The sequence below is a fragment of the Dendrobates tinctorius genome, unplaced genomic scaffold, assembly GCF_039654945.1.
Source record: "Dendrobates tinctorius isolate UK_male_01 unplaced genomic scaffold, ASM3965494v1 ptg000211l, whole genome shotgun sequence".
In the NCBI taxonomy this organism is placed as follows: domain Eukaryota; kingdom Metazoa; phylum Chordata; class Amphibia; order Anura; family Dendrobatidae; genus Dendrobates; species Dendrobates tinctorius.
The window spans coordinates 124003-147693 of record NW_027361878.1 but is presented as its reverse complement, the minus strand read 5'-3'; the positions used below and the strand labels follow the sequence as shown (position 1 = coordinate 147693).

The 23691-nt window shown below is 45.1% G+C and overlaps 1 protein-coding gene across 3 annotated transcripts in view; it reads right to left on the bottom strand.

Annotated features, from left to right (window-relative positions):
* Positions 1-505: 505 nt before the first annotated feature.
* Positions 506-23691, bottom strand: part of SIGIRR (single Ig and TIR domain containing) — a 29813-nt gene continuing 6627 nt past the window's right edge. For 2 of the 3 annotated variants that reach the window (XM_073554324.1, XM_073554325.1), the window contains exons 3-10: positions 21673-21865; positions 18556-18686; positions 17024-17164; positions 15205-15348; positions 5513-5615; positions 4981-5131; positions 4036-4198; positions 506-3946 (exon numbers count right to left, since the gene is read on the bottom strand). In XM_073554324.1, the coding sequence (XP_073410425.1) occupies positions 3786-3946; positions 4036-4198; positions 4981-5131; positions 5513-5615; positions 15205-15348; positions 17024-17164; positions 18556-18686; positions 21673-21865 (1187 nt within the window). In that variant the 3' untranslated portion in view covers positions 506-3785. The remainder of the gene's footprint in view (positions 3947-4035; positions 4199-4980; positions 5132-5512; positions 5616-15204; positions 15349-17023; positions 17165-18555; positions 18687-21672; positions 21866-23691) is intronic. The other variant, XM_073554326.1, reaches the window with a different exon arrangement.

The window sequence follows — 23691 nt, the reverse complement described above, 5'->3', positions numbered from 1 at the left end:
GGTTTTATAAAATTAGAAAAATAGAGCTATGTTATATTTGGGAGGGGGCAGGAGGTAGGAAATAGCACCTCTCTTATCCACAGGAAGTTATTGGAATTGCAGCTCGGCTCACTTTATGCAAGTAGAACTTTTAGTATTAGAAAGATTAGATTTAGTATTAGACAGTCACATAGCCCATGGACAAGAGGCCTGCCGTTTTGGGGAGAATGCCAGTCATGGTTTTTGGCATTTTGCACAATCTTTTTGAAAGTTGTCAGTTTGGTCTTTCTGGGCAGCGTGTTATAGAGCAGGTGGAGGTTGATATATAGGTTTGTGGGTAGCGATTAGTGATGCGCGAACGTGCTCGGATAAGGTGTTATCTAAGCATGCTCAGGTGCTGAGTGTCTTCAGCGCGCTCGAATAGTATGTTCGAGTCCCCGCGGCTGCATGTCTGGTGGATGTTCGACAGCCACAACACATCCAGGGAATGTCTAACAAACAAAAAATAAAAATATAATACTGAAAATACAGTCTCTAAAAATAATGTTATTCCTCAAATACACATGAGGTAAGGGAATGGGTGAACTGCAGAACCCAGACAGGATATACAATTTGGGATTATTCAATCTAAAAACACCAAGGTTTAACAGTGATCTTAATACAAAGTACAAATATATGTAGGGACAGTATGGATATTATTCTAATGATTTGTTTTACACCTAGGCCTGCGACGGAGACAAGGGGCATACTCTACATCTAGAAGAAAGAAGGTTTAACTATCACAGTCACAGATTTGTTACTTTCAGAGCAATGCAATTATGGATTCTTTACTGTAAGAGCAGTGAGATTATGGATTCTTTACTGTAAGAGCAGTGAGATTATGGATTCTTTACTGTAAGAGCAGTGAGATTAGGGATTCTTTACTGTAAAGGGGGTTTTACACATAGCGATTTCGCTAGCAATATCGCTAAAGCGTCACCGATTTTGCTAGCGATATCGCTATGTGTGATACTTACCTCCGACCGGCTCTGTCGCTGATCGCGTGAGATCGTCCAGGTCCATTTCTCGTTGGCGCTTCCTGCTGGCGCCGACGAGCGACGCGTGGACGCGGGAGGACGTCAGTATCGCTGCGTGTAAAAGGTAAGTAATGACCTGCTGCGTCGCTACATTGCTAGTGAGATCTGCCTGTTTGGCAGCTCACTAGCGACCATTTAGCGATGCACCAGCGATCCTGACCGGGTCGTATCGTGGTCGGATCGCTGGTGCATCGCTAAACGTAAAATGGCCTTAAGAGCAGTAAGATTATGGATTCTTTACTGTAAGAGCAGTGAGATTATGGTTTCTTTACTGTAAGAGCAGTAAGATTGTGGATTCTTCACTGTAAGAGCAGTGAGATTATGGATTCCTTACTGTAAGAGCAGTGCGATTATGGATTCTTTACTGTAAGAGCAGTAAGATTATGGATTTTTTACTGTAAAGGGGGTTTTACACATAGCGATTTCGCTAGCAATATCGCTAAAGCGTCACCGATTTTGCTAGCGATATCGCTATGTGTGACACTTACCTCCGACCGGCTCCCCTGCTGTCTGTCGCTGATCGCGCGAGATCGTCCGGGTCCATTTCTCGTCGAGCGCTTCCTGCTGGGCTTCCTGCTGGCGCCGACGAGCGATGCGTGGACGCGGGCGGGAGGACGTCAGCATCGCTGCGTGTGAAAGGTAAGTAATGACCGCTGCTGCGTCGCTACATCACTGGTGAGATCTGCCTGTTTGGCAGCTCATTAGCGACCATTTAGCGATGCACCAGCGATCCTGATCGGGTCGTATCGTGGTCAGATCGCTGGTGCATCGCTAAACGTAAAGGGGCCTTAAGAGCAGTAAGATTATGGATTCTTTACTGTAAGAGCAGTGAGATTATGGTTTCTTTACTGTAAGAGCAGTGAAATTATGGATTCTTTACTGTAAGAGTAGTAAGATAGTAAGATTATGGATTCTTTACTGTAAGAGCAGTGTGATTATAGATTGGGGCGGCACGGTGGTCCTGGGTTCGAATCCTATCAAGGACAACATCTGCAAGGAGTTTGTATGTTCTCCCCGTGTTTGCGTGGGTTTCCACCGGGTACTCCAGTTTCCTCCCACATTCTAAAGACATAGTAATATAGGGAATTTAGATTGTGAGCCCCATCGGGGACAGTGATGATAATGTGTGCAAACTGTAAAGCGCTGCGGAATATGTTAGTGCTATATAAAAATAAAGATTATTATTATAGATTCTTTACTGTAACAGCAGTGAGATTATGGATTCCTTACTGTAAGAGCAGTGAGATTATGGATTCTTTACTGTAAGAGTAGTAAGATTATGGATTCTTTACTGTAAGAGCAGTGAGATTATGGATTCTTTACTGTAAGAGTAGTAAGATTATGGATTCTTTACTGTAAGAGCAGTGAGATTATGGATTCTTTACTGTAAGAGCAGTGAGATTATGGATTCTTTACTGTAAGAGTAGTAAGATTATGTATTCTTTACTGTAAGAGCAGTGAGATTATGGATTCTTTACTGTAAGAGTAGTAAGATTATGGATTCTTTACTGTAAGAGCAGTGAGATTATGGATTCTTTACTGTAAGAGCAGTGAGATTATGGATTCTTTACTGTAAGAGTAGTAAGATTATGGATTCTTTACTGTGAGCAGTAAGATTATGGATTCTTTACTGTAAGAGTAGTAAGATTATCGATTCTTTACTGTAAGAGCAGTGAGATTATGGATTCTTTACTGTAAGAGTAGTAAGATTATCGATTCTTTACTGTAAGAGCAGTGAGATTATGGATTCTTTACTGTAAGAACAGTGCGATTATGGATTCTTTACTGTAAGAGCAGTAAGATTATGGATTCTTTACTGTAAGAGCAGTGAGATTATGGATTCTTTACTGTAAGATTATGGATTCCTTACTGTAAGAGCAGTAAGATTATGGATCTCTCTGCCACGTGAAGATGTAAGGGCTTATCCACTACAAAATTACAAGGATGGCTGGGATGTCTTTCTTGAAAAATATAATAGATTATAGGCCCTAGATTCTGTGATTGGGCATCGATCCAGGGAAGTAGTCTGATTTCTGTATGTGGAGTCAGGAAGGAATTTTTCCCCTAATATGGGGCAATTAGCATCTGCCTTATGTAGTTTTTGCCCCCCACTGGATCAACATGTTTAGAGCATACGTTGAATTCGATGGATTTATGTCTACCTTCAACCTTACAAACTAAAACGTATTCTGACACTACAGGTCCGTTGTAAGAACATGGATGCTATGTTGGACTTAACAACTCCTGATTTTGCAGTGTTTCCCTGATTATTGACTCAAAGTGTAAAACATAGTATAAAATGATCTGCGGTGTATACAGTATGTTTCTTCTCCAATTTTCTCATGAATTATACAACAGTGACAAAATACAGTATTTCGCTATGACCAGAACTTCTCATGGCGGATGAAATTCTTTGATCGTAGCCGTTTCTTCTGCTTTCCTCAGCTTTGTTTGTCCCCGCTCAGATATTTTTAGCTTTGTTACTGACATAAGCTGCTTTTGGTGATTATATTCTTCCACCTCTACCATAATAATTAGCCCTAACATGAACATCATGATGAAGGTGGCGGAATAAGCTGATAGAAGGGATTATTTCACTTTGTCTCTTGATTAACCCATTGTCACAGCTTTAAAAAGAATGACCTAGTCTCTGCTCCGGTTGGTTTCCTTCTTCACCATGATGTGACTTTTCACTGGTGACCTCCAATGTCCTTCACGTTCTCATTCTTCCTATAGATCAGGCTCAGTGACCAGACAATAGTAATCTGTTCTGGCTGAGTAGTTCCGCGAGCCTAAATCTGAGATGTCCACATCTACTGGTTCTCTGTCTGGGACACGTGCCACTGGGGCAATCCGAGGTGGTGAAGCTTTATAGAAACTTCTTCTGACTCCTGAAAATAATGGACAGTGGTGGAAGAGATGGGTAAAAATAGGCAAAAAAGAAAGCAATGTGACATAAGATACAAGGAAATGCTGGTACCTAGGTCTCCATCGGGATCAAGATCGGCTGCTTCGTTATTTACAGTCAGCATTGGATCCTTATCATCCTGACACTGAATTTGAGGATCACCTTTGCCTTCAGAGAGTGAAATCTTCCGAGGTAGGGCCAGCCGTAGCTCCTTCCAGAACTCAGAGGCTGGAGACTATATTGAGATATGCAAGACAACGACTCAGTTATTTGTTGCCATAGCAGTTACATTTACAGAATTCTGCTTTAGATTATTTCTACATGATAGAAGGGTCTTTTGGTAACTGACTCATTGCACCGTGCCCATTCAAATTAACGACTGCCAAGTTTATGATCCTTTACAAGCCGCTTTCAACCGCTGCTCAGCCGAAATCCCTGCTGTATTTACAAAAGATCAAAGTAGGTGTACTCCCCTCACTGAACATCTCTGCTCTCCACTCACATAGTCAGGGGACGGCCTGTACTCTGATTGTATGTAAATAGAGTACAGGTCTTGCTGAGCAGCAGATGAAAGTAGCTTCTAAAAGAGCCTAAACTAGCCACTGCAGCAAAGCATTTGGGAGAGAAGGCTGCAAATTAAAGTAATGAACCATATTCTAACAATTTAGAACTTTGCACTGGATGAGGGATGATTAAACAAGAAAGCAGTTTAGTTATTCTTTAAGTTAATTAGCATTGCATATGCTCCAATATGCAGGTAAAGGTCGCATCTTGAGTGATAATTGTAGAGAAATTTGTTTTGACAGGGCTGTGTAGGTGTACTCATAAATGTAAGATACCATTCGTAGCAGTCTATGTGACCATGGACAAGCACCTGTAATCAAATGCTGCTCCTCTTGTTGTCATGACCATAAAGGATCATGGAAAGATCCGAACTGCGTTAGTAAAAATCTATTGTACATTTTCCCCAAACAACTTTCACTCCCTCTCCTCCACTTTCACCACAGACAGTCGTACCACAGAATTGGTCTTCCACATCAGCATTTTCAATGTCCCCTTCTGACTGTTGAGCAGATGGATGACTTCTGCAGGCATCTCCTTGTACTGACTCTCAAACACAATGAAGATGGGCGTCTGCGAGAGTTCCAGGAGGCGGAAGAAGCCGTCCCTACGCACAAAAAATAGGATCCATTAATGGGTTGTCTTACGAAATGCCCTATTAGGGCATATGGCCATCATACAGGGAGGGCCCCTGCTTTAGGACCGCCCTTCTGTGAGCCAGGAACAGAGGGCCACTCAGAGGTGTGGTGACAAGAATGGACATGCCTTATAACTATCGTCATGGGCCCTTTGGGACATGTAATTAAGTCACAAATCACAAAATTCCAAGTTACAATCTAAGGGCTCATTCAGACTTCCACTTTTCTTGTAGACGCTTTGTCTAAGTTTTTTAATGAATAGAACAGGCACACATAATAGTCCATGAGGCCGGGCACATGTCCGACTGTGACCTTTTTCCCTTCTTATTTAATTTAGTAGGTAACCTCACCTGAAGTTACTTTGGCACCATTCTTGCTCCAGATACGCCATCGAGAGAACCACAATCAGACGCCGGCTGCGGCTGACATTCATCAGCAGTTCAGCAGAAGGCTCTGTGTATAAAGAGAATGACTTTGTGTTTGGTATTCAGTACTTAGTAGTATCTATGGATTATTTAAAGAAATCCTTCTCCTCCCATCAAAGTTTTTATCTTCTTAATATATAGCAATCATCATATTATATAGCACCGTGCACTTACAATTGCTCATTTTTCCTTTCTACCCAGTTAACTCTTCTTTTTTCCATTAGGACATGACATCATGTGATTAAAAACAGACTAGTTGAATCCGTTTAAGCTCTATGTAGAAACAGGAAGTCTCGTCTCAATGCGTGCGTCATCATTGGAACTACAATTCTACATCACTGCAAAGTCCCTGGTAGAGGAGAGGAACGGAGCAGCTGGGTCAGGAGGAGTTGAAAAGGAGGTGGAGCTGGGCTGCCAAGGACTTTGCAGTGACATAGGATAGTAGCTCTAATGATGACTCATGCAGGTAAAAGAGACTTCCTGTTTCTACATAGAAAATGATCCAGCTAGTCTGCTTTTAATCACGCTATGTAACAGAGTTAATGGAAAAGAGGAAAATTATCTGGGCAGAAAGGCAAAATGAGCAATTGTAAGTACACAGGGCTATGTTAAATGATGACTGCAATATATTAAGAGAATACAAACATTGAAGGGATGCTAAGGTTCATGTGCATGGGCGCTTCATTATTCATCATTGGAGGTGGAAGGGACACCAGTTCTCTGATTTTTTGGACTTGCCTCTGATCCTACAGCTTTACATACATTAGAAACAGACACTTTGTCATTTGTCACAAATTCTGTTGTGAAGGTTTTTTTTTTTTTCAACATTTCTAACTGCAGAGGTGTATGTAATCCCATCTGGTGAGCAACTGAGAAGCAGCACTCGGGCTCCTCTGTATTTTAGCTAGGGGGAAATACAAAAAAAAAAAAGATACCTGGAAAAACCTCCAGCCACAAAATGAGATAAATCAGTCCTTTTATAAATGCATCAATAAGTCTAGCTGCTTACACTTTTTGATACGATGGCATCCCATAAAGGAACAAAAAGAGCACTGTACCCTCTCAACATGGCGATTCCAAACAGCAGCCAATAAGTACTGTCATATGGCACCCAAATAATTAGTGATAGGGCAAGCCGATGCAAGCATCACAATGCATCATGATTAATAGTTGCATATCGCGTCCAGGTAAATCATTTTATAGTATTTATGCACAAATCCTTGGTGGTCTAGGGTACATAAGGAATAAAATAAGGATTTTTAGTGTGGTAGAGGAAAGAAGGGGTTAATAGCAGAATGCTTGGTATACTAGGGAAGAGATTAGATGATGCCCGCATCCCTGGTGGCCTAGTGTGAAGTTGTGACGATGTCTGTATCCCTGGTGGCCTAGGGCAGAAATGTGATGATTTCTGCATCCCTGGTGGCCTAGGGCAGAGATGTGATGTCTGCATCCCTGGTGGCCCAGGGCAGAGATGTGATGATATATGTTAGACTTCAGGTTCCTATTGCTGCACAGCAGGAATCTCGAGCCTTGCCGTCGGCGGTCTCCCATTCCTCTCCAGAGGCTGCTCAGCAGACTCGACGATCCAGGCGCTCTGCTCAGTCTAGCACTGCAGGTTTGGTTGCTGCTGCCACCTCTGGTCCAGCTATAGCAACGCATGCTGGTCAGCAGCGAGCTACTCCAAGGACTAAGTCCTCCTTTCGGTTTACTGAGCATGCCCGTGGGACGATCTCTCATTGGAGATCGGAGGTCACATGCGCAGGCCCTACTCCAGCTCGGATTGGACCATCAGGAAGGTTCCGGAAGGACGCTGCTATAAAAGGGTCGCATGGCCTCTCGGCCATGCGCTAGTATAGGCAGTTATTATAACTTGTGTGTGTGATGATGGATGCATGGATCTGGTGAATGACTTATTATGAAACCCATTCCCTTTGATACGCATGTTGTAAGTTGGGTCGCCCTCCCAGGGCAGCGGGGTACTCGTACCGGGCCGGTGTCAGGGGGATGTGTCACAGCAGCGGTGACCCGGTCCATGGCCCTGGGCGCCCAAGTCAATGGCGATATGTGGTTAATGAAATGGAATAGTTCGTGACGCCACCTGTGATGTTTGGCAAGCAAGATGTTAAGCCAACGCTGCGTTCAGATCCTCTGGGGCTGATGGTGTGTTGCAGCAAAGATGGTGTAGCTCCCCACAGGTGAAGCTGTAACCCCAGGGCAGTGTAATTGCAATAGGTGAGGATAGGCGCAGGCGGTGTGAGGAATGCTGGTACCCAGATGTAGCTGTGCTGGCGGTGTTAGTGCACAAATGAATGGAAGACACCAGGGCTTGCAGTTCCAAAGCTTTACTCACAGTCCATGGTACACACTGGTGCCTGCCTCCGTGCCGTGTCCTCTGGGGCAGACACTCAATCAACCTCCCGGGCAAGTCAGGATTCTCCTCTCCAACACTCCGCCAACATGTGCCTTTCCTGAACGACTCCTCTATTGCGCCTTTTAGTGTGAAGAGCTCCAGTACCGTGGTACTCTGGAGTTCCTCCTGTCAGATGTTCCTAACAACTCTGCTTGTACAGCAGACAGCTGTAGCCTCTCTCGGGGACTCCCTTCTCCGGAGTCCTGGCTCTCTATTCAGTTGCTGTTGTGCCCCAAGTCTTAGATGGGAGTAGTGCATTTACAGCCCACTACTCCACCGGTGTCTGCTGCAGAACCATAAGTGTCCATACAACCTCGGGGTCCGGGCCCCGGCCTTGCGCTGAGAACCTATAGGCAGGGTTCCTCTTCCGACCCACATCTCCTCTCTGTTCTCCTACTCCTTCGTTCCGCACTGATCCTTCTCTCTCTTATGGAAGCTTAGGTTGCAGTTCTACGTCTTTCTCCTTCTGTTCCTTTCCCGTGCCAGCTGGCTCAGATCACTGAGGCAGCTGCAGCACTCCTTCTCCTCAGACCCGTCCTCAGACTCTCCTGACTGACTGTCCTTCTCACTCGTCTGACCTCCCGCCAGACTGACCTGTAATTCTAAACCTTCCCGCTCTTTTATATGGATCTCAACTCCACCCACCTCCCAGCACATCCAGTGTTCCAAGCAGGGAACCACCAAGGCACTCCTAATGTCTAGGAGAGAGACACCTCAATGTGGTTGTGCTGAACTACCCTGTTGTGTGGGGTGCAAGTGTTGGAGCGTGGAAAGGAGTTCCCACCTTACCCGGATGGTGGGGCACCACACCTTAGGAGAAGGTGCAGTACCTCTGTGGCGACTGAGCCTCAGGGGCGCCACAAAGATTATCTTAGTTTAAGTCAGCGGCTTGTAGTGGCTAAGCCTAGTGCCACAGTGCTTCCTAGTCACAGCACCTCTCTCAGCGCCATATTGTGCCATCCAGCACAAGGCATCGAGCGGCTGCATCTGCCAGCGCTGCGCCGTGTGCAGGTCTAGCGCTTTCCTCCTCCGCCTGGGTGGTTAGTGGCTTCCGCCAGAGCGGTGCAGTGCACACTAGTGCGTTACTCCTTTGTTTCTCTCTTGCTGGCTCCACTGCAGCGGCGCCAAGTGCTAGTGGACTAGAGGGTCTCTAACCCCGTGCCCTTGGGGTGGAGTCCTGTGTCTGTATACTAGCGCTCATCTGACCGAGCCCTGTGAGTTTAACAGGCTTCGGCACTTACACTGTGCGGCACCGCGGTTCTGTGAATCAACAGAACTCGCTCTTGTACACAACGGGTAACCCGCGTGAGCTCATTTATTATTTTGCCGCATAGTCTTCACCATTACTGAGCAGCAGGTTTCCATCTCTGGAACTCTGGGCTGTGAACGCACCTCTTACCACCTTTATTATTTGGTGCGTTCTGCCAGCCGTAACAATATCTGCATCCCTGGTAGCATAGGGCAGAGATTTGATGATGTCTGCATCCCTGGTGGCCTAGGGCAGAGATGTGATGATGCCTGCATCCCTGGTGGCTTGGGTGGAGATGTGATGATGCCTCAATCCCTGGTGGGCTGGGGTGGAGATGTGGTGATGTCTGCATCCCTGGTGGGCTGAGGTGGAGATGTGATAATGCCTGCATCCCTGGTGGGCTGGGATGGAGATGTGGTGATGCCTGCATCCAAGGTGGGCTGGGGTAGAGATGTGATGATTCCTGCATCCCTGGTGGCCTAAGGCAGAGATATGATGATGCCTGCATTCCTGGTGGGCTGGGGTGGAGATGTGATGATGCCTGCATCCCTGGTGGGGTGGAGATGTGATGATACCTGCATCCCTGGTGGGCTTGGGCAGAGGTGTGATGATGCATGCATCCCTGGTGGGCTAGGGCAGAAATGTGAGACTACCTGCATCCCTGGTGGCTAGGGCAGAAATGTGAGAATACCTGCATCCCTGGTGGCCTAGAGCAGAGATGTGATGATGCCTGCATCCCTGGTGACCTAGAGCAGAGATGTGATGACGCCTGCATACCTGGTGGCCTAGGGTGGAGATATGATGACGCCTGCATCCCTGGTGGGCTTGGATGGAGATGTGATTATGCCTGCGTATCTGGTTGCCTAGGGCAGTGATGTGATGATGCCTGCATCCCTGGTGGCCTAGGGCAAAGATTTGATGATGCCTGCATCCCTGGTGGGCTTGGGTGGAGATGTGATGATGCATGCGTCCCTGGTGGCCTAGGGCAGAGATGTGATGATGCATGCGTCCCTGGTGGCCTAGGGCAGAGATGTGAGGATGCCTGCATCCCTGGTGGCCTAGGGCAGAGATGTGAGGATGCCTTCAACCCTTGTGGTCTTGGGCAAATAGGTGATTTTATGTGTAAGTGTGTGTGTGTAGCCCACTCACTATCTCCATCCATCCCTCACTCCCTCAAGATGGCTGGACCATCATTGTAAATACACACCTGTACTTTGTATCTCCCCCACCTCATTGTAGATTGTAAGCTCTCATGAGCAGGGGCATCTTATTTTGCTTTAATTATTGTATTGTTAACGTTGTTACCGTACTTATGACTTGTGTTTTGAAACTGTTTATCTGTAAAGCGCTGCGGAATATGTTGGCGCTATATAAATAAAGATTATTATTTATTATTATGCTTTCATCGTGGTGGCAGACGGCAGTGACGTGGTTATATGTCTGAGTCCCTCGTGCTCAGGGACAAAGAAGTTATTGCTAGGATCTATGGCAGTGAAGGGGTTAGTGTGTATAGTCCTGGTGGTCTAGTGGGTTACTCATCCCTACATGATCCAGCACTGTTCAGCGGTCTGATACAATGGTCTCTATGACCCAGGAGAAAAGTAAGGCAGGCATAGGGCGCTGGTCATGGCTACATTTCCTGGCTCTGTCTGTGACTGGGCAGAGAGCTTATTCTGCCCGAATCAAAGGTGTGGGGAGATTTTCAGTTATGTCGCTGGGCTGCCATCTAGCTAGAAGCAATTCTGATATATATGTGTGGATTTTATATAAACATTCGGTAAAGCACCCCTATATGCACCAGGTCTCTTGTTTTCCTGGGTGGGAGCATCTGTTCCTATGAGTCGCTTCTCTTCCTGCAACTAATGAACTAAAATTACCATTTAGCCAAGAAGTCACAGATAAAGGAGATGTCTAGATTTGGAAAAATCTGGTTGCTTTCTTTCAGAAACAGCGCCACCCCTGACCATGGGTGGTATTTTGTAGTGCAGCTCAGCCCTAGTGAAGTGAATGAGGCTGAGCTGTAATGCCATGTACCAACCATGGTCATGGGTGGCGCTATTTCTGAAAGAAACCAGACATCTTTCTTTTTAATTCTGAAAACCCCTTTAATGGATAATCCGGAGAGATAGAGGTCGTGCCCACAGTTCTCTTATGTCTAGCACGACCCCAAGATATAGAATACACAGACCAGGAAAGCAATTAGTTAACAATTCAACTTTTCTATGTAATTATAGAAATTCTAAAATAGTGCTCAAAAGGGGTTTCCACTCCAGTAGAGAAATTGGATTGTGGTGGTGACATGACCGCTGCAGCCAATCATTGGTCACTGTTCACAAATTGATTGCTTGCATCAGGTGCAGCATGTCCCCGGCAGAAGACAAGGCTCAGCAGAGACCACCAGGAGACCCATCAGTGGTGCGGAGCGGACAGGCGAGTGTGTGTGTACACAATATACAGTATATCTACAGGGGCTTCTCACAGAATTAACATATCATCAAAAAGTTAATTTATTTCAGTTCTTCAATACAAAAAGTGAATCTCATATATTATATAGAGTCATTACACACAGAGTGATCTATTCCAAGTGTTTATTTCTGCTAATATTGATGATTATGGCTTACAGCCAATGAGAACCCAAAAGTCATTATCTCATTAAATTAGAATACTTTATAACACCAGCTTGAAAAAATGATGTTAAATTCTGAAATGTTGGCCTACTGAAATGTATATTCAGTAAATGCACTCAGTACTTGGTCGGGGCTCCTTTTGCATCAATTACTGCATCAATGCAATGTGGCATGGAGACGATCAGCCTGTGGCACTGCTGAGGGGTTATGGAAGCCCAGGTTGCTTTGATAGCAGCCTTCAGCTCGTCTGCATTGTTGTGTCTGGTGTCTCTTATCTTCCTCTTTACAATACCACATAGATTCTCTAAGGCAGGGGTAGGGAACCTTTTTCCACCCGGGGGCCATTTGGAAATTTCTACCATCATTGGAGGGCCACACAAAAATGATCACCTTGAAAATTACCCCGGTATATTTAGTCAAACAATTAATTACGGTAACTCACCCTTAATGTGACGGCTGGAGCTGCTTCTCCATCACTGGGGGCTATGCATATCACAGGTGGTATGATGTACAGCACTTTCAGGGTGAATTCAGCACTGGGAAATTTACACATCACTTGGGGGGCACATACAGCTGTGGGGGGATATATAGCACTGGGGGGGACAGGGATCGTCGGGGAGGCTCATAGATCACCGGGGGGGACAGATCACAAAGGGGTGACACGAAGATCACAGGGGTGGGGCACAGAGATCACAGGGGTGTATTAGCTGGGGGGCACATAGCTTTGGGTGACAGATCACAGGGGGCACATGGGAGCACAAACATCACAGGGGGTACATAGCAGGCGGGCACTTAGATAACAGGGGGCACAAAGTTGGGGGCACAGAGATCACGGGGGTCATATAGCTAGCGGGCACAGATCACTGGAAAAAAATCACAGGGGGCACATAGATCACAGGGGACACAAAGCTGGGAGCCAAAGATATCACAGGGGTGCACATAGCTGGGGGCACAGAGATCACGGCGAGCATATAGCTGGAGGGCACAGATATCACATGGGGAAACAGCTGGGGGGCACATAGATGGAGGGCACAAAGATCACAGGGGGGCATATATAGGTGGGGGGCTCGGATCAAATTAAAAAAATATGAGGAATAATCCCGGCTATCCTGGTAGGGACAATGGTGCCCACCATGCAGGTAGGGGTCCTCAGGCAGGATTCTGGCTTTTCAGGTCAGGTTCTCCCCACAGGCTGGAGGATGTAACAGTATTCACAAGATAATGTCTTCCTACAGGGGCGGATGAAAGGGAATCTTGCACGTGTGATGGGGGGCTCCCACCAGCGCTAGAACGGACAACTTTCAAAGTAACACTTGTTGGCATTTTGCCCCCCACCCCCAGCCAGACCCCCATTCGCCACAGAAAATAAAGGGATGTGGACAGCGGTGGGCACCAACACACCATTATGCGCCCCAACAAGAAACCGGCAGAAAGCTGACCTTTTCAGAAGTCTGAATGGAGCCGTGGAAGGGGGAGGGCAGCACAACAAAGGTTGTCAGTCACCTACTGGGCAGCACTGGAGCCCTGCTGACCTACAGGATGTAGCAGAGCTGCTTCTGTGACGGCAGCAAGGCCGGGTTTGGCATGTGGCACAGCTGCAGTTAACAGACACACAATGACATGATAGCAGCCTTCAGAACACTGATGTGTCCGCCACCACCGAGCTGGATCCAGCCTCAGAACAATGGACGGGGTCTGGATCTGTGCATGCAGGCGCCTCCTCTGGTCCCGGGCACAGCAGCCGCACACCCCCGGAGCCAGGGACCGGTGCTAGCCCCTGGCAGGCTGCACAAAGTTTCCCAGGATTGCTCCATCCCTCCAGCTCTGCTGCATCAGCGGGAACCAAGCCGGCTCTCACTTACCCTTTGAGCAGCTCCCTCATGACTGGGGGGGGAAGTGCGGCTCTGGCTGGAGGAGGTGAAGTTCCGGGTTCGCACGGACCGGGAGACGGCAGCTCGCACTGCAGTGATCGCAGCACTACACCGGCTGAGGAGAGCGGAGGAGAGCACTTGGGGGTTAAAGGGCTGGCAGCTGACAGGATACAGCTGCCGCCCGAGCTTTGGGGACTCCGGGGACCTGCCCGCGAGCCAGAGGTTCCCCACCCCTGCTCGAAGGGGTTAAGGTCAGGTGAGTTTGCTGGCCAATCAAGCACAGTGATGCTGTTGTTTGTAAACAAGGTATTGGTATTTTTGGCAGTGAGGACAGGTGCCAAGTCCTGCTGGAGAATGACATTTCCATTTCCAAAAAGCTTGTCAGCAGAGGGAAGCATGAAGTGCTCTAAGATTTCCTGGTAGATGGCTGCGCTGACTTTGGTCTTGATAAAACACAGTGGACCTACACCAGCAGATGACATGGCTCCTAAAACCATCACTGATTGTAGAAACTTCACACTAGACCTCAAGCAGCTTGGATTGTGGCCTCTCCACTCTTCCTCCAGACTCTGGGACCTTGATTTCCAAATGAAATGTAAAATTTACTTTAATAAAGAAAAACAACCCCTTGGACCACTGAGCAAGAGTCCAGTTCTTTATCTCCTTGGCCCAGGTAAGAAGCTTCTGGCTTTGTCTATTGGTCATGAGTGGCTTGACACAAGGAATGTGACACTTGTAGCCCATGTCCTGGATTTGTCTGTGTGTGGTGACTCGTGAAACAATGACTCTAGCAGCAGTCCACTCCTTGTGAATCTCCTCCATATTTTTGAATGGCCTTTTTTTAACAATCCTTTCAAGGCTGCGGTTATCCCGGTTGCTTGTGCATCTTTTTCTACCACACTTTTTCCTTCCACTCAACTTTCCATTAATATGGAAACAGCCGGCTTCTTTAGCAATGACCTTTTGTGGCTTACCCTCCTTGTGGAATGTGTCAATGACTGCCTTCTGGACATCTGTCAAGCCAGCAGTCTTCCCCATGATTGCGGAGCTACTGAAACAGACTAAGGGACCTTTTTAAACACTTAGGAAGACTTTGCAGGTGTTTTTTGTTAATTTTTCTAATTTTCTGAGATAATGACTGTTGGGTTTTCATTGGCTGTAAGCCATAATCATCAACAGTAACAGAAATAAACACTTGAAATAGATAACTCTGCTTGCAATGACTCTATATAATATATGAGTTTCACTTTTTGTATTGAAGAACTGAAATAAATTAACTTTTCGATGATATTCTAATTTAGTGAGGAGCACCTGTACACAGATAGATAGGAGATAGATAGATATGTAATAGCTAGCTCTGGCCATAGGTATAGATAGTATCAGCCAGTCACTTTCATGCAGGTTGCGTGGACTTTGGCTGACTCCGCACACTCCATCCTGCCCGTTCTGTAATGACTTACCTGTGTTAGGCAGGAGACTCTGCTCGTCCAGGTGCAGCTTGTAGCCGTACCTGTTCTCCAATTGTGGCTTCAGTATGAAATTCGTGAACTTTGTGTCGATGTTTGATGGACAAAAAGAGACATATGCATCAAACAGGCGGCCATCTGTGGAAAACAGTGGGAATTACACGTGCTGAATACACATTATTGGGAATCCTAGCTGCTGTGTGTTACTCTACAATCTTTGTCATAGAAGGTAACCAGAGCAGATTTTTAGGCCTCGTGATTTTTTTCCGTTTTTTTTTTGCATTCTCAAAACGTATAAACTTTTCATTTTCCTCCGAAGTAGCCGTGCCAAGTCTTCTTCTTCTGTTTGACCTGTTGTATTTTTCAATGGCACCGGTTTGAGGAACATAGAACTTTTTTTAATTAAAAGAATATGGGTAAATTTGCAAATTCTTAAAAAATTTTTGCCTCGTTCTCCCCAAATTCAAATTTTTATTACTTTATTTTATTGTTTACTGCTCATTGGCAAAAAGATTGTTTATAGTGAGCTTGTAAGTGCTGCTCGGAGGCTGTCCGGGATCACTGAAGGATAATGTTAGTTCCCAATCCCGATTCCAGTTCTGCTGTGCTTCCCATGCTTCAGGGGCAAAACAGCCTCATATAGCCGCAACAGAAGAGCACTGTTCAGACCAGTGGTGTGATGATGCCGCTGGCCATAACTGTCAGTCAAACAGCAGCGCCCATCCCCAAGCAATTTGAAAATCGCTGATGAAAAGTGTACTCCTGAAAACTGAAGATGAGATTAACCCTTTAACTTTTATTCACTAAAGTTTTCATGCAAATTAAAGGGGTATTCCCATCTCCAATATGTAGTAGGTGTAATAATTGGTGATGACCAAGTATACTCGTTGCTCATGTGACCTCCGAGTATTTTGGCGTGCTCGGAGATTTAGTTTTCGTCGCCTCAGCTGCATAATTTGCAGCTGTTTGACATCCTGAATACATGTGGAGATTTCCTAACAAACAGGCAACCCTCACATGTATTCAGCCTGTCCAGCAGCCACAAATCATGCAGCTGCGTCGACAGAAACTAAATCTCCAAGCACGCCAAAATACTCGGAGGTCACCCGAGCAACGAGTATACTCACTCATCACTAGAAGTAATAATAATAATATTAGCAAATGTCTCCATTTTCGTGTTAGCTTGTTCACTTCGGGGGGAAGCTTCTTCTTCCCCCCAAAGAAGCTAACATGAAACGCGCTTTGGGGTAGCAGTCCTCATTACATCCAGGTTGTACAGTATCTCTTTATGTGGTGTATGTTGAGATCTGTATACCCCTGTACCAGTTGGATCTAACTCATACTAACAATCAGGATAATACTGGGTTTGACTCTCTAGTCTCCATATGTTTATACTCTTTATTGGATACCATTAGGATAGGATATTTAATATAATTTCTTCTACAGACTTACATTTTATCCTATTTTTTGTGAGGCAGCATAAAAAAATTGGAATTGTATTAATTTAGTTAAGGCTTTTACCATAGGGCATAGTTCACATGATATCGCTATTCTGTGGATCAGCGCATTTACAGTGATCCCCAACTTTTATCGGTTTTGTAAGTTTTACTACTTTTGTAGAACAAAAATGTTTCTTTTAATTTTGGGGAACATGTCCTTCCATGCACTTTAGGCAGAAGAGAACCCTAAAAGAGGAAAATGTTCAGGAATGTCACCAGAAGCAGTCCTGTTACCAGTGTTCAGTCATACACTCTAGCAGACCATTATTAGATCCAGGGCAGAAACTCATTTCCATCACTATATGGACACGTACCATTTATTTCTGGGTCTCCGTATTTGTCTCTGTACCAAAGAGTAACGTTCAGACGGCACTTGATGTAAAGAATGATACCGATTACCAAAACTGCAAACACACACAGAGCGAAGGCCACCGCGGCGATGTGTCCGGCCCTATCTGTAGACACAAGAGCAGAACACAGAAAGTGAAGACCATTCCTACAGCAGAGCGGAATCCATCCCCATCTACCCCAATTAGGCAGAGACAACCCAGCCAAAGAACATCCCAACCTCCGGCGGAGGCCACCTATGTGTGCATACAGGAGCAGCCAAATGATTTTAATGGGCACAGAGTCGTAGATTTTTCTTCTGCAGGATGGTTTCCGTTCCTTGGAAATAACACTAAGGTAAAACACAGCCGACACCTACTGAGTTCATGATCATGGGGACTGTGAGGAGGAGAGGGGTTGTCCTTCTATAGAAAAACTTCCTTTGATACCCATCTGCCATTCAGACAGCACATATATGTTATTATATCAGTGAGAGAACTTTATTACATTTTATGCTGTTTTCACTTATGTTTTTTTATGTTGCATTTTTACAGTGGTATATAATGATGTTGCCCCCGGAGTGGACACAGAAAGAAGACAGACCTACCTGTGCAAGAACAGTATATGGGCTATAGGCAGTCCAGTAATGATCAAAATGCACAAGTCCACCTGCTTTTAGTTGCCCCTTTACCTCTTGGTGCACTGTGCAGCTGCCCAGGTTGCACCAATGGCATCTCCGCCCCTGCATTTCCCCAACACCAGATTCCCGTTATGCCTTTAGTGCTAATCTGAGCACACATTGGAGTTTACCATACTGTAATAGTGAGAAACTGTGAATTCATAATGTAGCACTCTAGGAATCATAGGGGCCATTCTGAGGATTCACAGGGGGCCGCTCTGAGGAATCACAGGGGGCCACACTGAGGAGTCACAGGGGGGCCACACTGAGGAGTCACAGGGGGACAAACACTGAGGAGTTACAGGGGGCCGCTCTGAGGAGTCACAGGGGGCCCACACTGAGGAGTCACAGGGGGACAAACACTGAGGAGTCACAGGGGGACAAACACTGAGGAGTCACAGGGGGACAAACACTGAGGAGTCACAGGGGGACAAACACTGAGGAGTCACAGGGGGACAAACACTGAGGAGTCACAGGGGGACAAACACTGAGGAGTCACAGGGGGACAAACACTGAGGAGTCACAGGGGGACAAACACTGAGGAGTCACAGGGGGACAAACACTGAGGAGTCACAGGGGGGCCACACTGAGGAGTCACAGGGGGGCCACACTGAGGAGTTACAGGGGGGCCACACTGAGGAGTCACAGGGGGCTACACTGAGGAGTCACAGGGGGCTACACTGAGGAGTCACAGGGGGCCCACACTGAGGAGTCACAGGGGGACAAACACTGAGGAGTCACAGGGGGACAAACACTGAGGAGTCACAGGGGGACAAACACTGAGGAGTCACAGGGGGCCACCCCGAGGATTTGATTTAATCTACTAGATATAATCGGTACCTGTCTTGTGGAGTGTAAATGAGGCAGAGACATTCTGCAGTTGACAGGTAAACCTCCCATAATCTTCTTCAGTGGTAAGATTAACACCTAAGATGCTGGAGAGGAACTTTACCGAACTATTGAGACCATTCCTATGCAAGAAAAAAAATAATGTTATTATTAAAGCTAAATGACATGATAATTATGTTTCCATAATAGACAAATCCCATTTTTCTTCTTGTAAGACAGTGAACCTATCATTAAGCGTAACTTAGATCAAACCGCACCTTAAATCTTATAAATTATAGTTATAAATAGCGCTGTGATAAGGCCTTGGTGAAAGGCTATCATTTACCTTACCCGTACTTCTGCCTTACATACATTTCCTTGGCTAATAAGACATAGAGAACAGATAGAACAAAGTCTGACTGCCAGGTCTGACTACAGAGGGTTTGTTTGTAGTCTGTTACCATAGAAACATGTTTCTAAAGGCAATTAAGACCCAAATTGACTTGAAACGTTGACCGAAGATGAATTGCAATTTTGTATCTTACATGATGATTAGAATGGTTGCAGCATTAAGCAATCATGTGAGTAACATAAATTACACTGATTACTGCTGGATATACCTATAACCAATTATCCATCCGTGTTAATAATAATAATAATCTTTATTTTTATATAGAGCTAACATATTCCGCAGCGCTTTACAGTTTGCACACATCATCATCACTGTCCCCGATGGGGCTCACAATCTAAATAGTGACCCTTATCTTCAAAAGATTGGTCCACCATAACAATTTATCACTTGAGAAGTTGCTGATTAATGGGAGACCGACAAGTGGGACTCCCACCAAAAACGGGCTTTGGATTCCCCCATTTGAATCAAGGGATGGCCCCGCATAAGCATTACCACCCCATTTATTGTCTACGGGTCTGATGGAGATAGGCGAGTGCTCTGCCTGGCTCATATAACTAGGTTAATTTAGGTACATGGCTCTGCTATCTTAGCCCTAGGCAATAAAAGCAGAAGTGGTGTATGAATTAGTCATAGCATGATGGTCCTATCGAGTATATTAAGAAAAAACATAAAAATAACAATATTTTTTTAGCTATATTTTCTTTACTTCTACATAGCTGGACTAACTTGATAATTACTTGTATCATATCATTAAGATTGTCCTCTAAGTTTTGGAATATCCCCCTCCCCAACTGAAACCCCATACAACTATCCCTTTATGTGAGGCTTCCAATAAGGAATTGCAAGCAATCTTCTTCGAACAGAGGTCATTTTTGAGATTTTGTTTTATTAATAATAGCCTTTACAGTATTTCTATGAAGGTCCTTATCTCACCTACATCCGGGATGGTACCGGCGTTAGGCTGCCGATTGGCAAACTATAAACATAGAATTTAACTAGTTTTGTCTGAAGATTTCCCTCACCAAGTAATACACTAAATAAGCCCATTTCGGAGGTGCTTGGTCTGATCCAAGCAGACAAGACGGCGATGCTGAAGTTAAGGTGAACCTGACTCCATGACAATGGTGTCCAATATTTTGGCTTCAAGTAATAAAGCAGGAGAAACTGAGTAGATTGATATTTAGGGTTCGATTCACCAAGATCTTTTCGGAAGTTTTCTGATGTAGAACCTTTGAAATGTTGCAAAATGTTTGCACAATTTGAAATTGTGCAAAAATAGTGCAACATTTGCCGGAGCTGCGGTAGGACAAGGCATGGTGAAGCCCTGAAAATTCCTCAAAATTTACGCCAATTTAGTGATTGGAGTAACATTTCTGGTAGAGGAGCATCACTGTTGGATGATGCGCTCATTCGTTATGATCATGATCATGTTAGTATAAGGTAGTTCAAAATGGACAGTTTCCACTTAGAGGATTGTTTGTTGAAATTTAACAGTGAATGATCAATTTAAGCAGTGAATGAAAGACCGTCATTGTATGGAAAGAAGTCAGCTCAGTTTAACGTCTTTCCTTGAACATGTACGACCAGACTGAAAGACTACAAGAACCAATATGGAATAAGATGTGCATGGCTACATCAGTGTAACCAATTGTCACCTGTAGAGTTGGTGTGAATCGATTTGCACCACCCGGTCCTTCAGCCACGTAAGTAATCTGAGTCCGCTGGACAGGAACCATGGGGATCACCTCCTACCTGGTGGCATCCACAGCTCTCCTTTTGATTAGCCAGCCTTGTCATTGTTGTGGTGTGATGCACATGTGACGTCGTGCCAGGCAGACTTATCAATAGAAGAGCCACGGATGCTGTTAGGTAGGAGGCGGTTCTCACGGCTCCTGTCCAGCGGACTCAGATTACTGACATTACTAATGGATTAGGTGGTGGAAATCTCCTAGCTGTCCACATATATTCACCTTCCTTATTTCTTGCACTTCCATTGAGCTGTTTTCAAGGCAGCGAGAGGGTCTTTATTTTTTTAAAGGCGTTTTCCCAAGAGAGTAAGTTATCCCATCTCCATTGGACAGGGGTAACTTACTGATTGTTAGGGGTCCAACTACTGTAACCTCCATTGATCCTAAGAACAGGGTTCTGCTTCGAATGGTGCAAAGGTCAACCATGTGCACCTCCACTCCATTCATTGTCTATGGACTGCCCAAGATAGCGGAGTAGAGCACTCCCTATATTCTGGCAGTCCCATAGACAATGAATGGATTGGAGGAACACATGTTTGACCTTCAATCAGTTCAGATGGGGCTTTGTAGAGCCCCATTATCAGGATCACTGAGGGATCTGATCATGGACTGCGATGGGTAATTTTTCACTTTTGCCTTAGGTAGAATGAAGACTAGAAGTTTCCAAAGTATGGAAATTGCCCACAGGGATACATAGAATATGTTATTATACATCCATGGGGGTTTAGTTAGGCTGCGGGGTTCCTAATCCTAGGCCTAGTGACTTTTAGAGTAACTAGAGAAGTATCACCGTACTTCATATTCCTGTCAACGGCGTTTAATTAACCAGTTCTCATTCTACAATAAATTTTATGGGAGTTCCTATCCTGTTAGTGAACTTATATTACTGGATTAATTACCGTACTTACACCCTACAAATCATACCTTGTAAAAAACACAGATCTGATCAGTAACAGAAGGCTCTCTTACCACACAGTGTCGTGCCCGATGTATGGTTGCTCCGCTGCCTTCCCATCCTTCTGCCATGTGACACTGCCATTACATGAGCCTAGTACCTGCAGCGTACAATTAAGGGACACGGTGGTGCCCAGGTGCGGCCACAGCTCCTCCTCCATGGTCGGGGGTGAAATGAAAGAAAGCGGAAACCCACATTCTCTACCTTCTAGAAAAGAATTGGGGGATATCAATAATATTAATACTAGATTTTTCATTAAACACAAACACACTAAGAAAGAAAATCAGAGGTTACAGGATCCATCAGCCAGACTAGAAGGAAACTATAATAGTTGGTGCTTGCTATCGAGGCCTGGCGTGTCCACACATTACAAGAAACCTATTGATTAAATACTGTGTAATGCCTCATATAACCAGTGGTGGCGCTGCAGGTAAATGGAATGCTTACAACAGATGACAGCTGATTGCCAGGGGTCTATTGTGGTCTCTAGCTCATCTAATAATGCCACCAGAACACTTCTGGCACGTGACAACTTCAGTTCCCACAAAAGTAAGGAACTTCAGATCTGAAGATGCAGAGCTTCAGAGATGTACATACTTGCCCTGAATCGAGAGGCCTTCCTGGAGATTTGTCAAAGAAGGAAACTAAAGAATGAAAAAAAATCACTCATTCTGAAATCTCAAAAAAAATATACTTAAAAATTATCTGCTTCCTTATAGGGGTTGTCCAGCAGTAATTTTTTTGTTATGGATTTATTAAAAATACTAAATGGAGGCATATTTATCTTCCAGCGCCACTAGCACAGGCCGCTCCGGAGGTCTACGCTGGCTGAGGAAGCTGTAGCTGCTCCGTTTGGAAGCTGGTGATTAGCTGTAGCTGTCACATGATTAGACAATTTGTCTGATGTTTCTCTGATGACTTTTCACCTCTATAGATTGCAGATGTTCTGTGATTGTCCAACAGGGCAGACCCTACTTCAAGACATGGTGGAAACCTTAGAATTGGCCTACGCTGGATCCCCGGGCATACTGGAAGGCGAGAATGCCACTGTTTATTATTTGGAGTAGATTTGCAGACGTGACTTTAGCCTTCTGTCCTTTTCTTTCCTCCTTCATGGCTTCCACTTGTGTTTCACATATAAATATTGGTGGGATCTGGCCGGCACTGTCTGCATTCAGGATAATATGGTGTTTGTGGACTGAAAACAATGGTTTCCATTCCATTGATCAATGCCTGGAAGCTTCTACAGAAGAATAACCTCTATGGTCACAACCGCCCAGACGTTTTTTCATGGATCACCAATATACCTAGACTGGTGGGGGACCAGCATACAGTGGGAATGTCACATACGGCCAGAGAGCCCATACTCCATCTATACTGAGCAGGTGGACATCCACTATTATTATTCACATCAGGAAAAATAATCAAAAAGGCCTGAATTAAAGGAATTAAAGAGTCAATATTGACTTTTAGCATCTCTGCTTCCAATAGGTGGCACCACTAGTTCTAGTCCTCTTCTGAAGAGACAATTTGCATACTTATTTTCCCAGAGAAGCATGTAAGGCTTATAAGTCTCCTCACTCTGACATGCCAGGCTTGGCTTGTCTCTCTTCACAAAGAGAAACATTAACCCTTAGGCCACAGTCCAGAGAGTCTCACCTAGCCAAATCACATCTCATACTTTGCACTGATGAGAAGCAATACCCTGAAACACTGAATCTGCTAATTGAGATTCTGATTAGGCGTTTATATTAAGTGGCGCTAGAGTTCTAGTCCTTTCTCTCTCTGAAGAGGTGGCACTAGAGTTCTAGTTCTCTTCTGAAGAGACAATTTGCATATTTCTTTTCCCAGGGAAACATGCATGGCTTATAGGTCTCCTCACTCTGACATGCCAGGTTTGGCTTGTCACACTCCACAAGGAGAAACCTTACCCCTTAGACTTAACTACAGTGTAGCGTTTAGTCCTTGGATGTGGACTACAGGACGACTGGATGGCAGATGAGATTTTACTCATTCATATAGTATCTATAGGT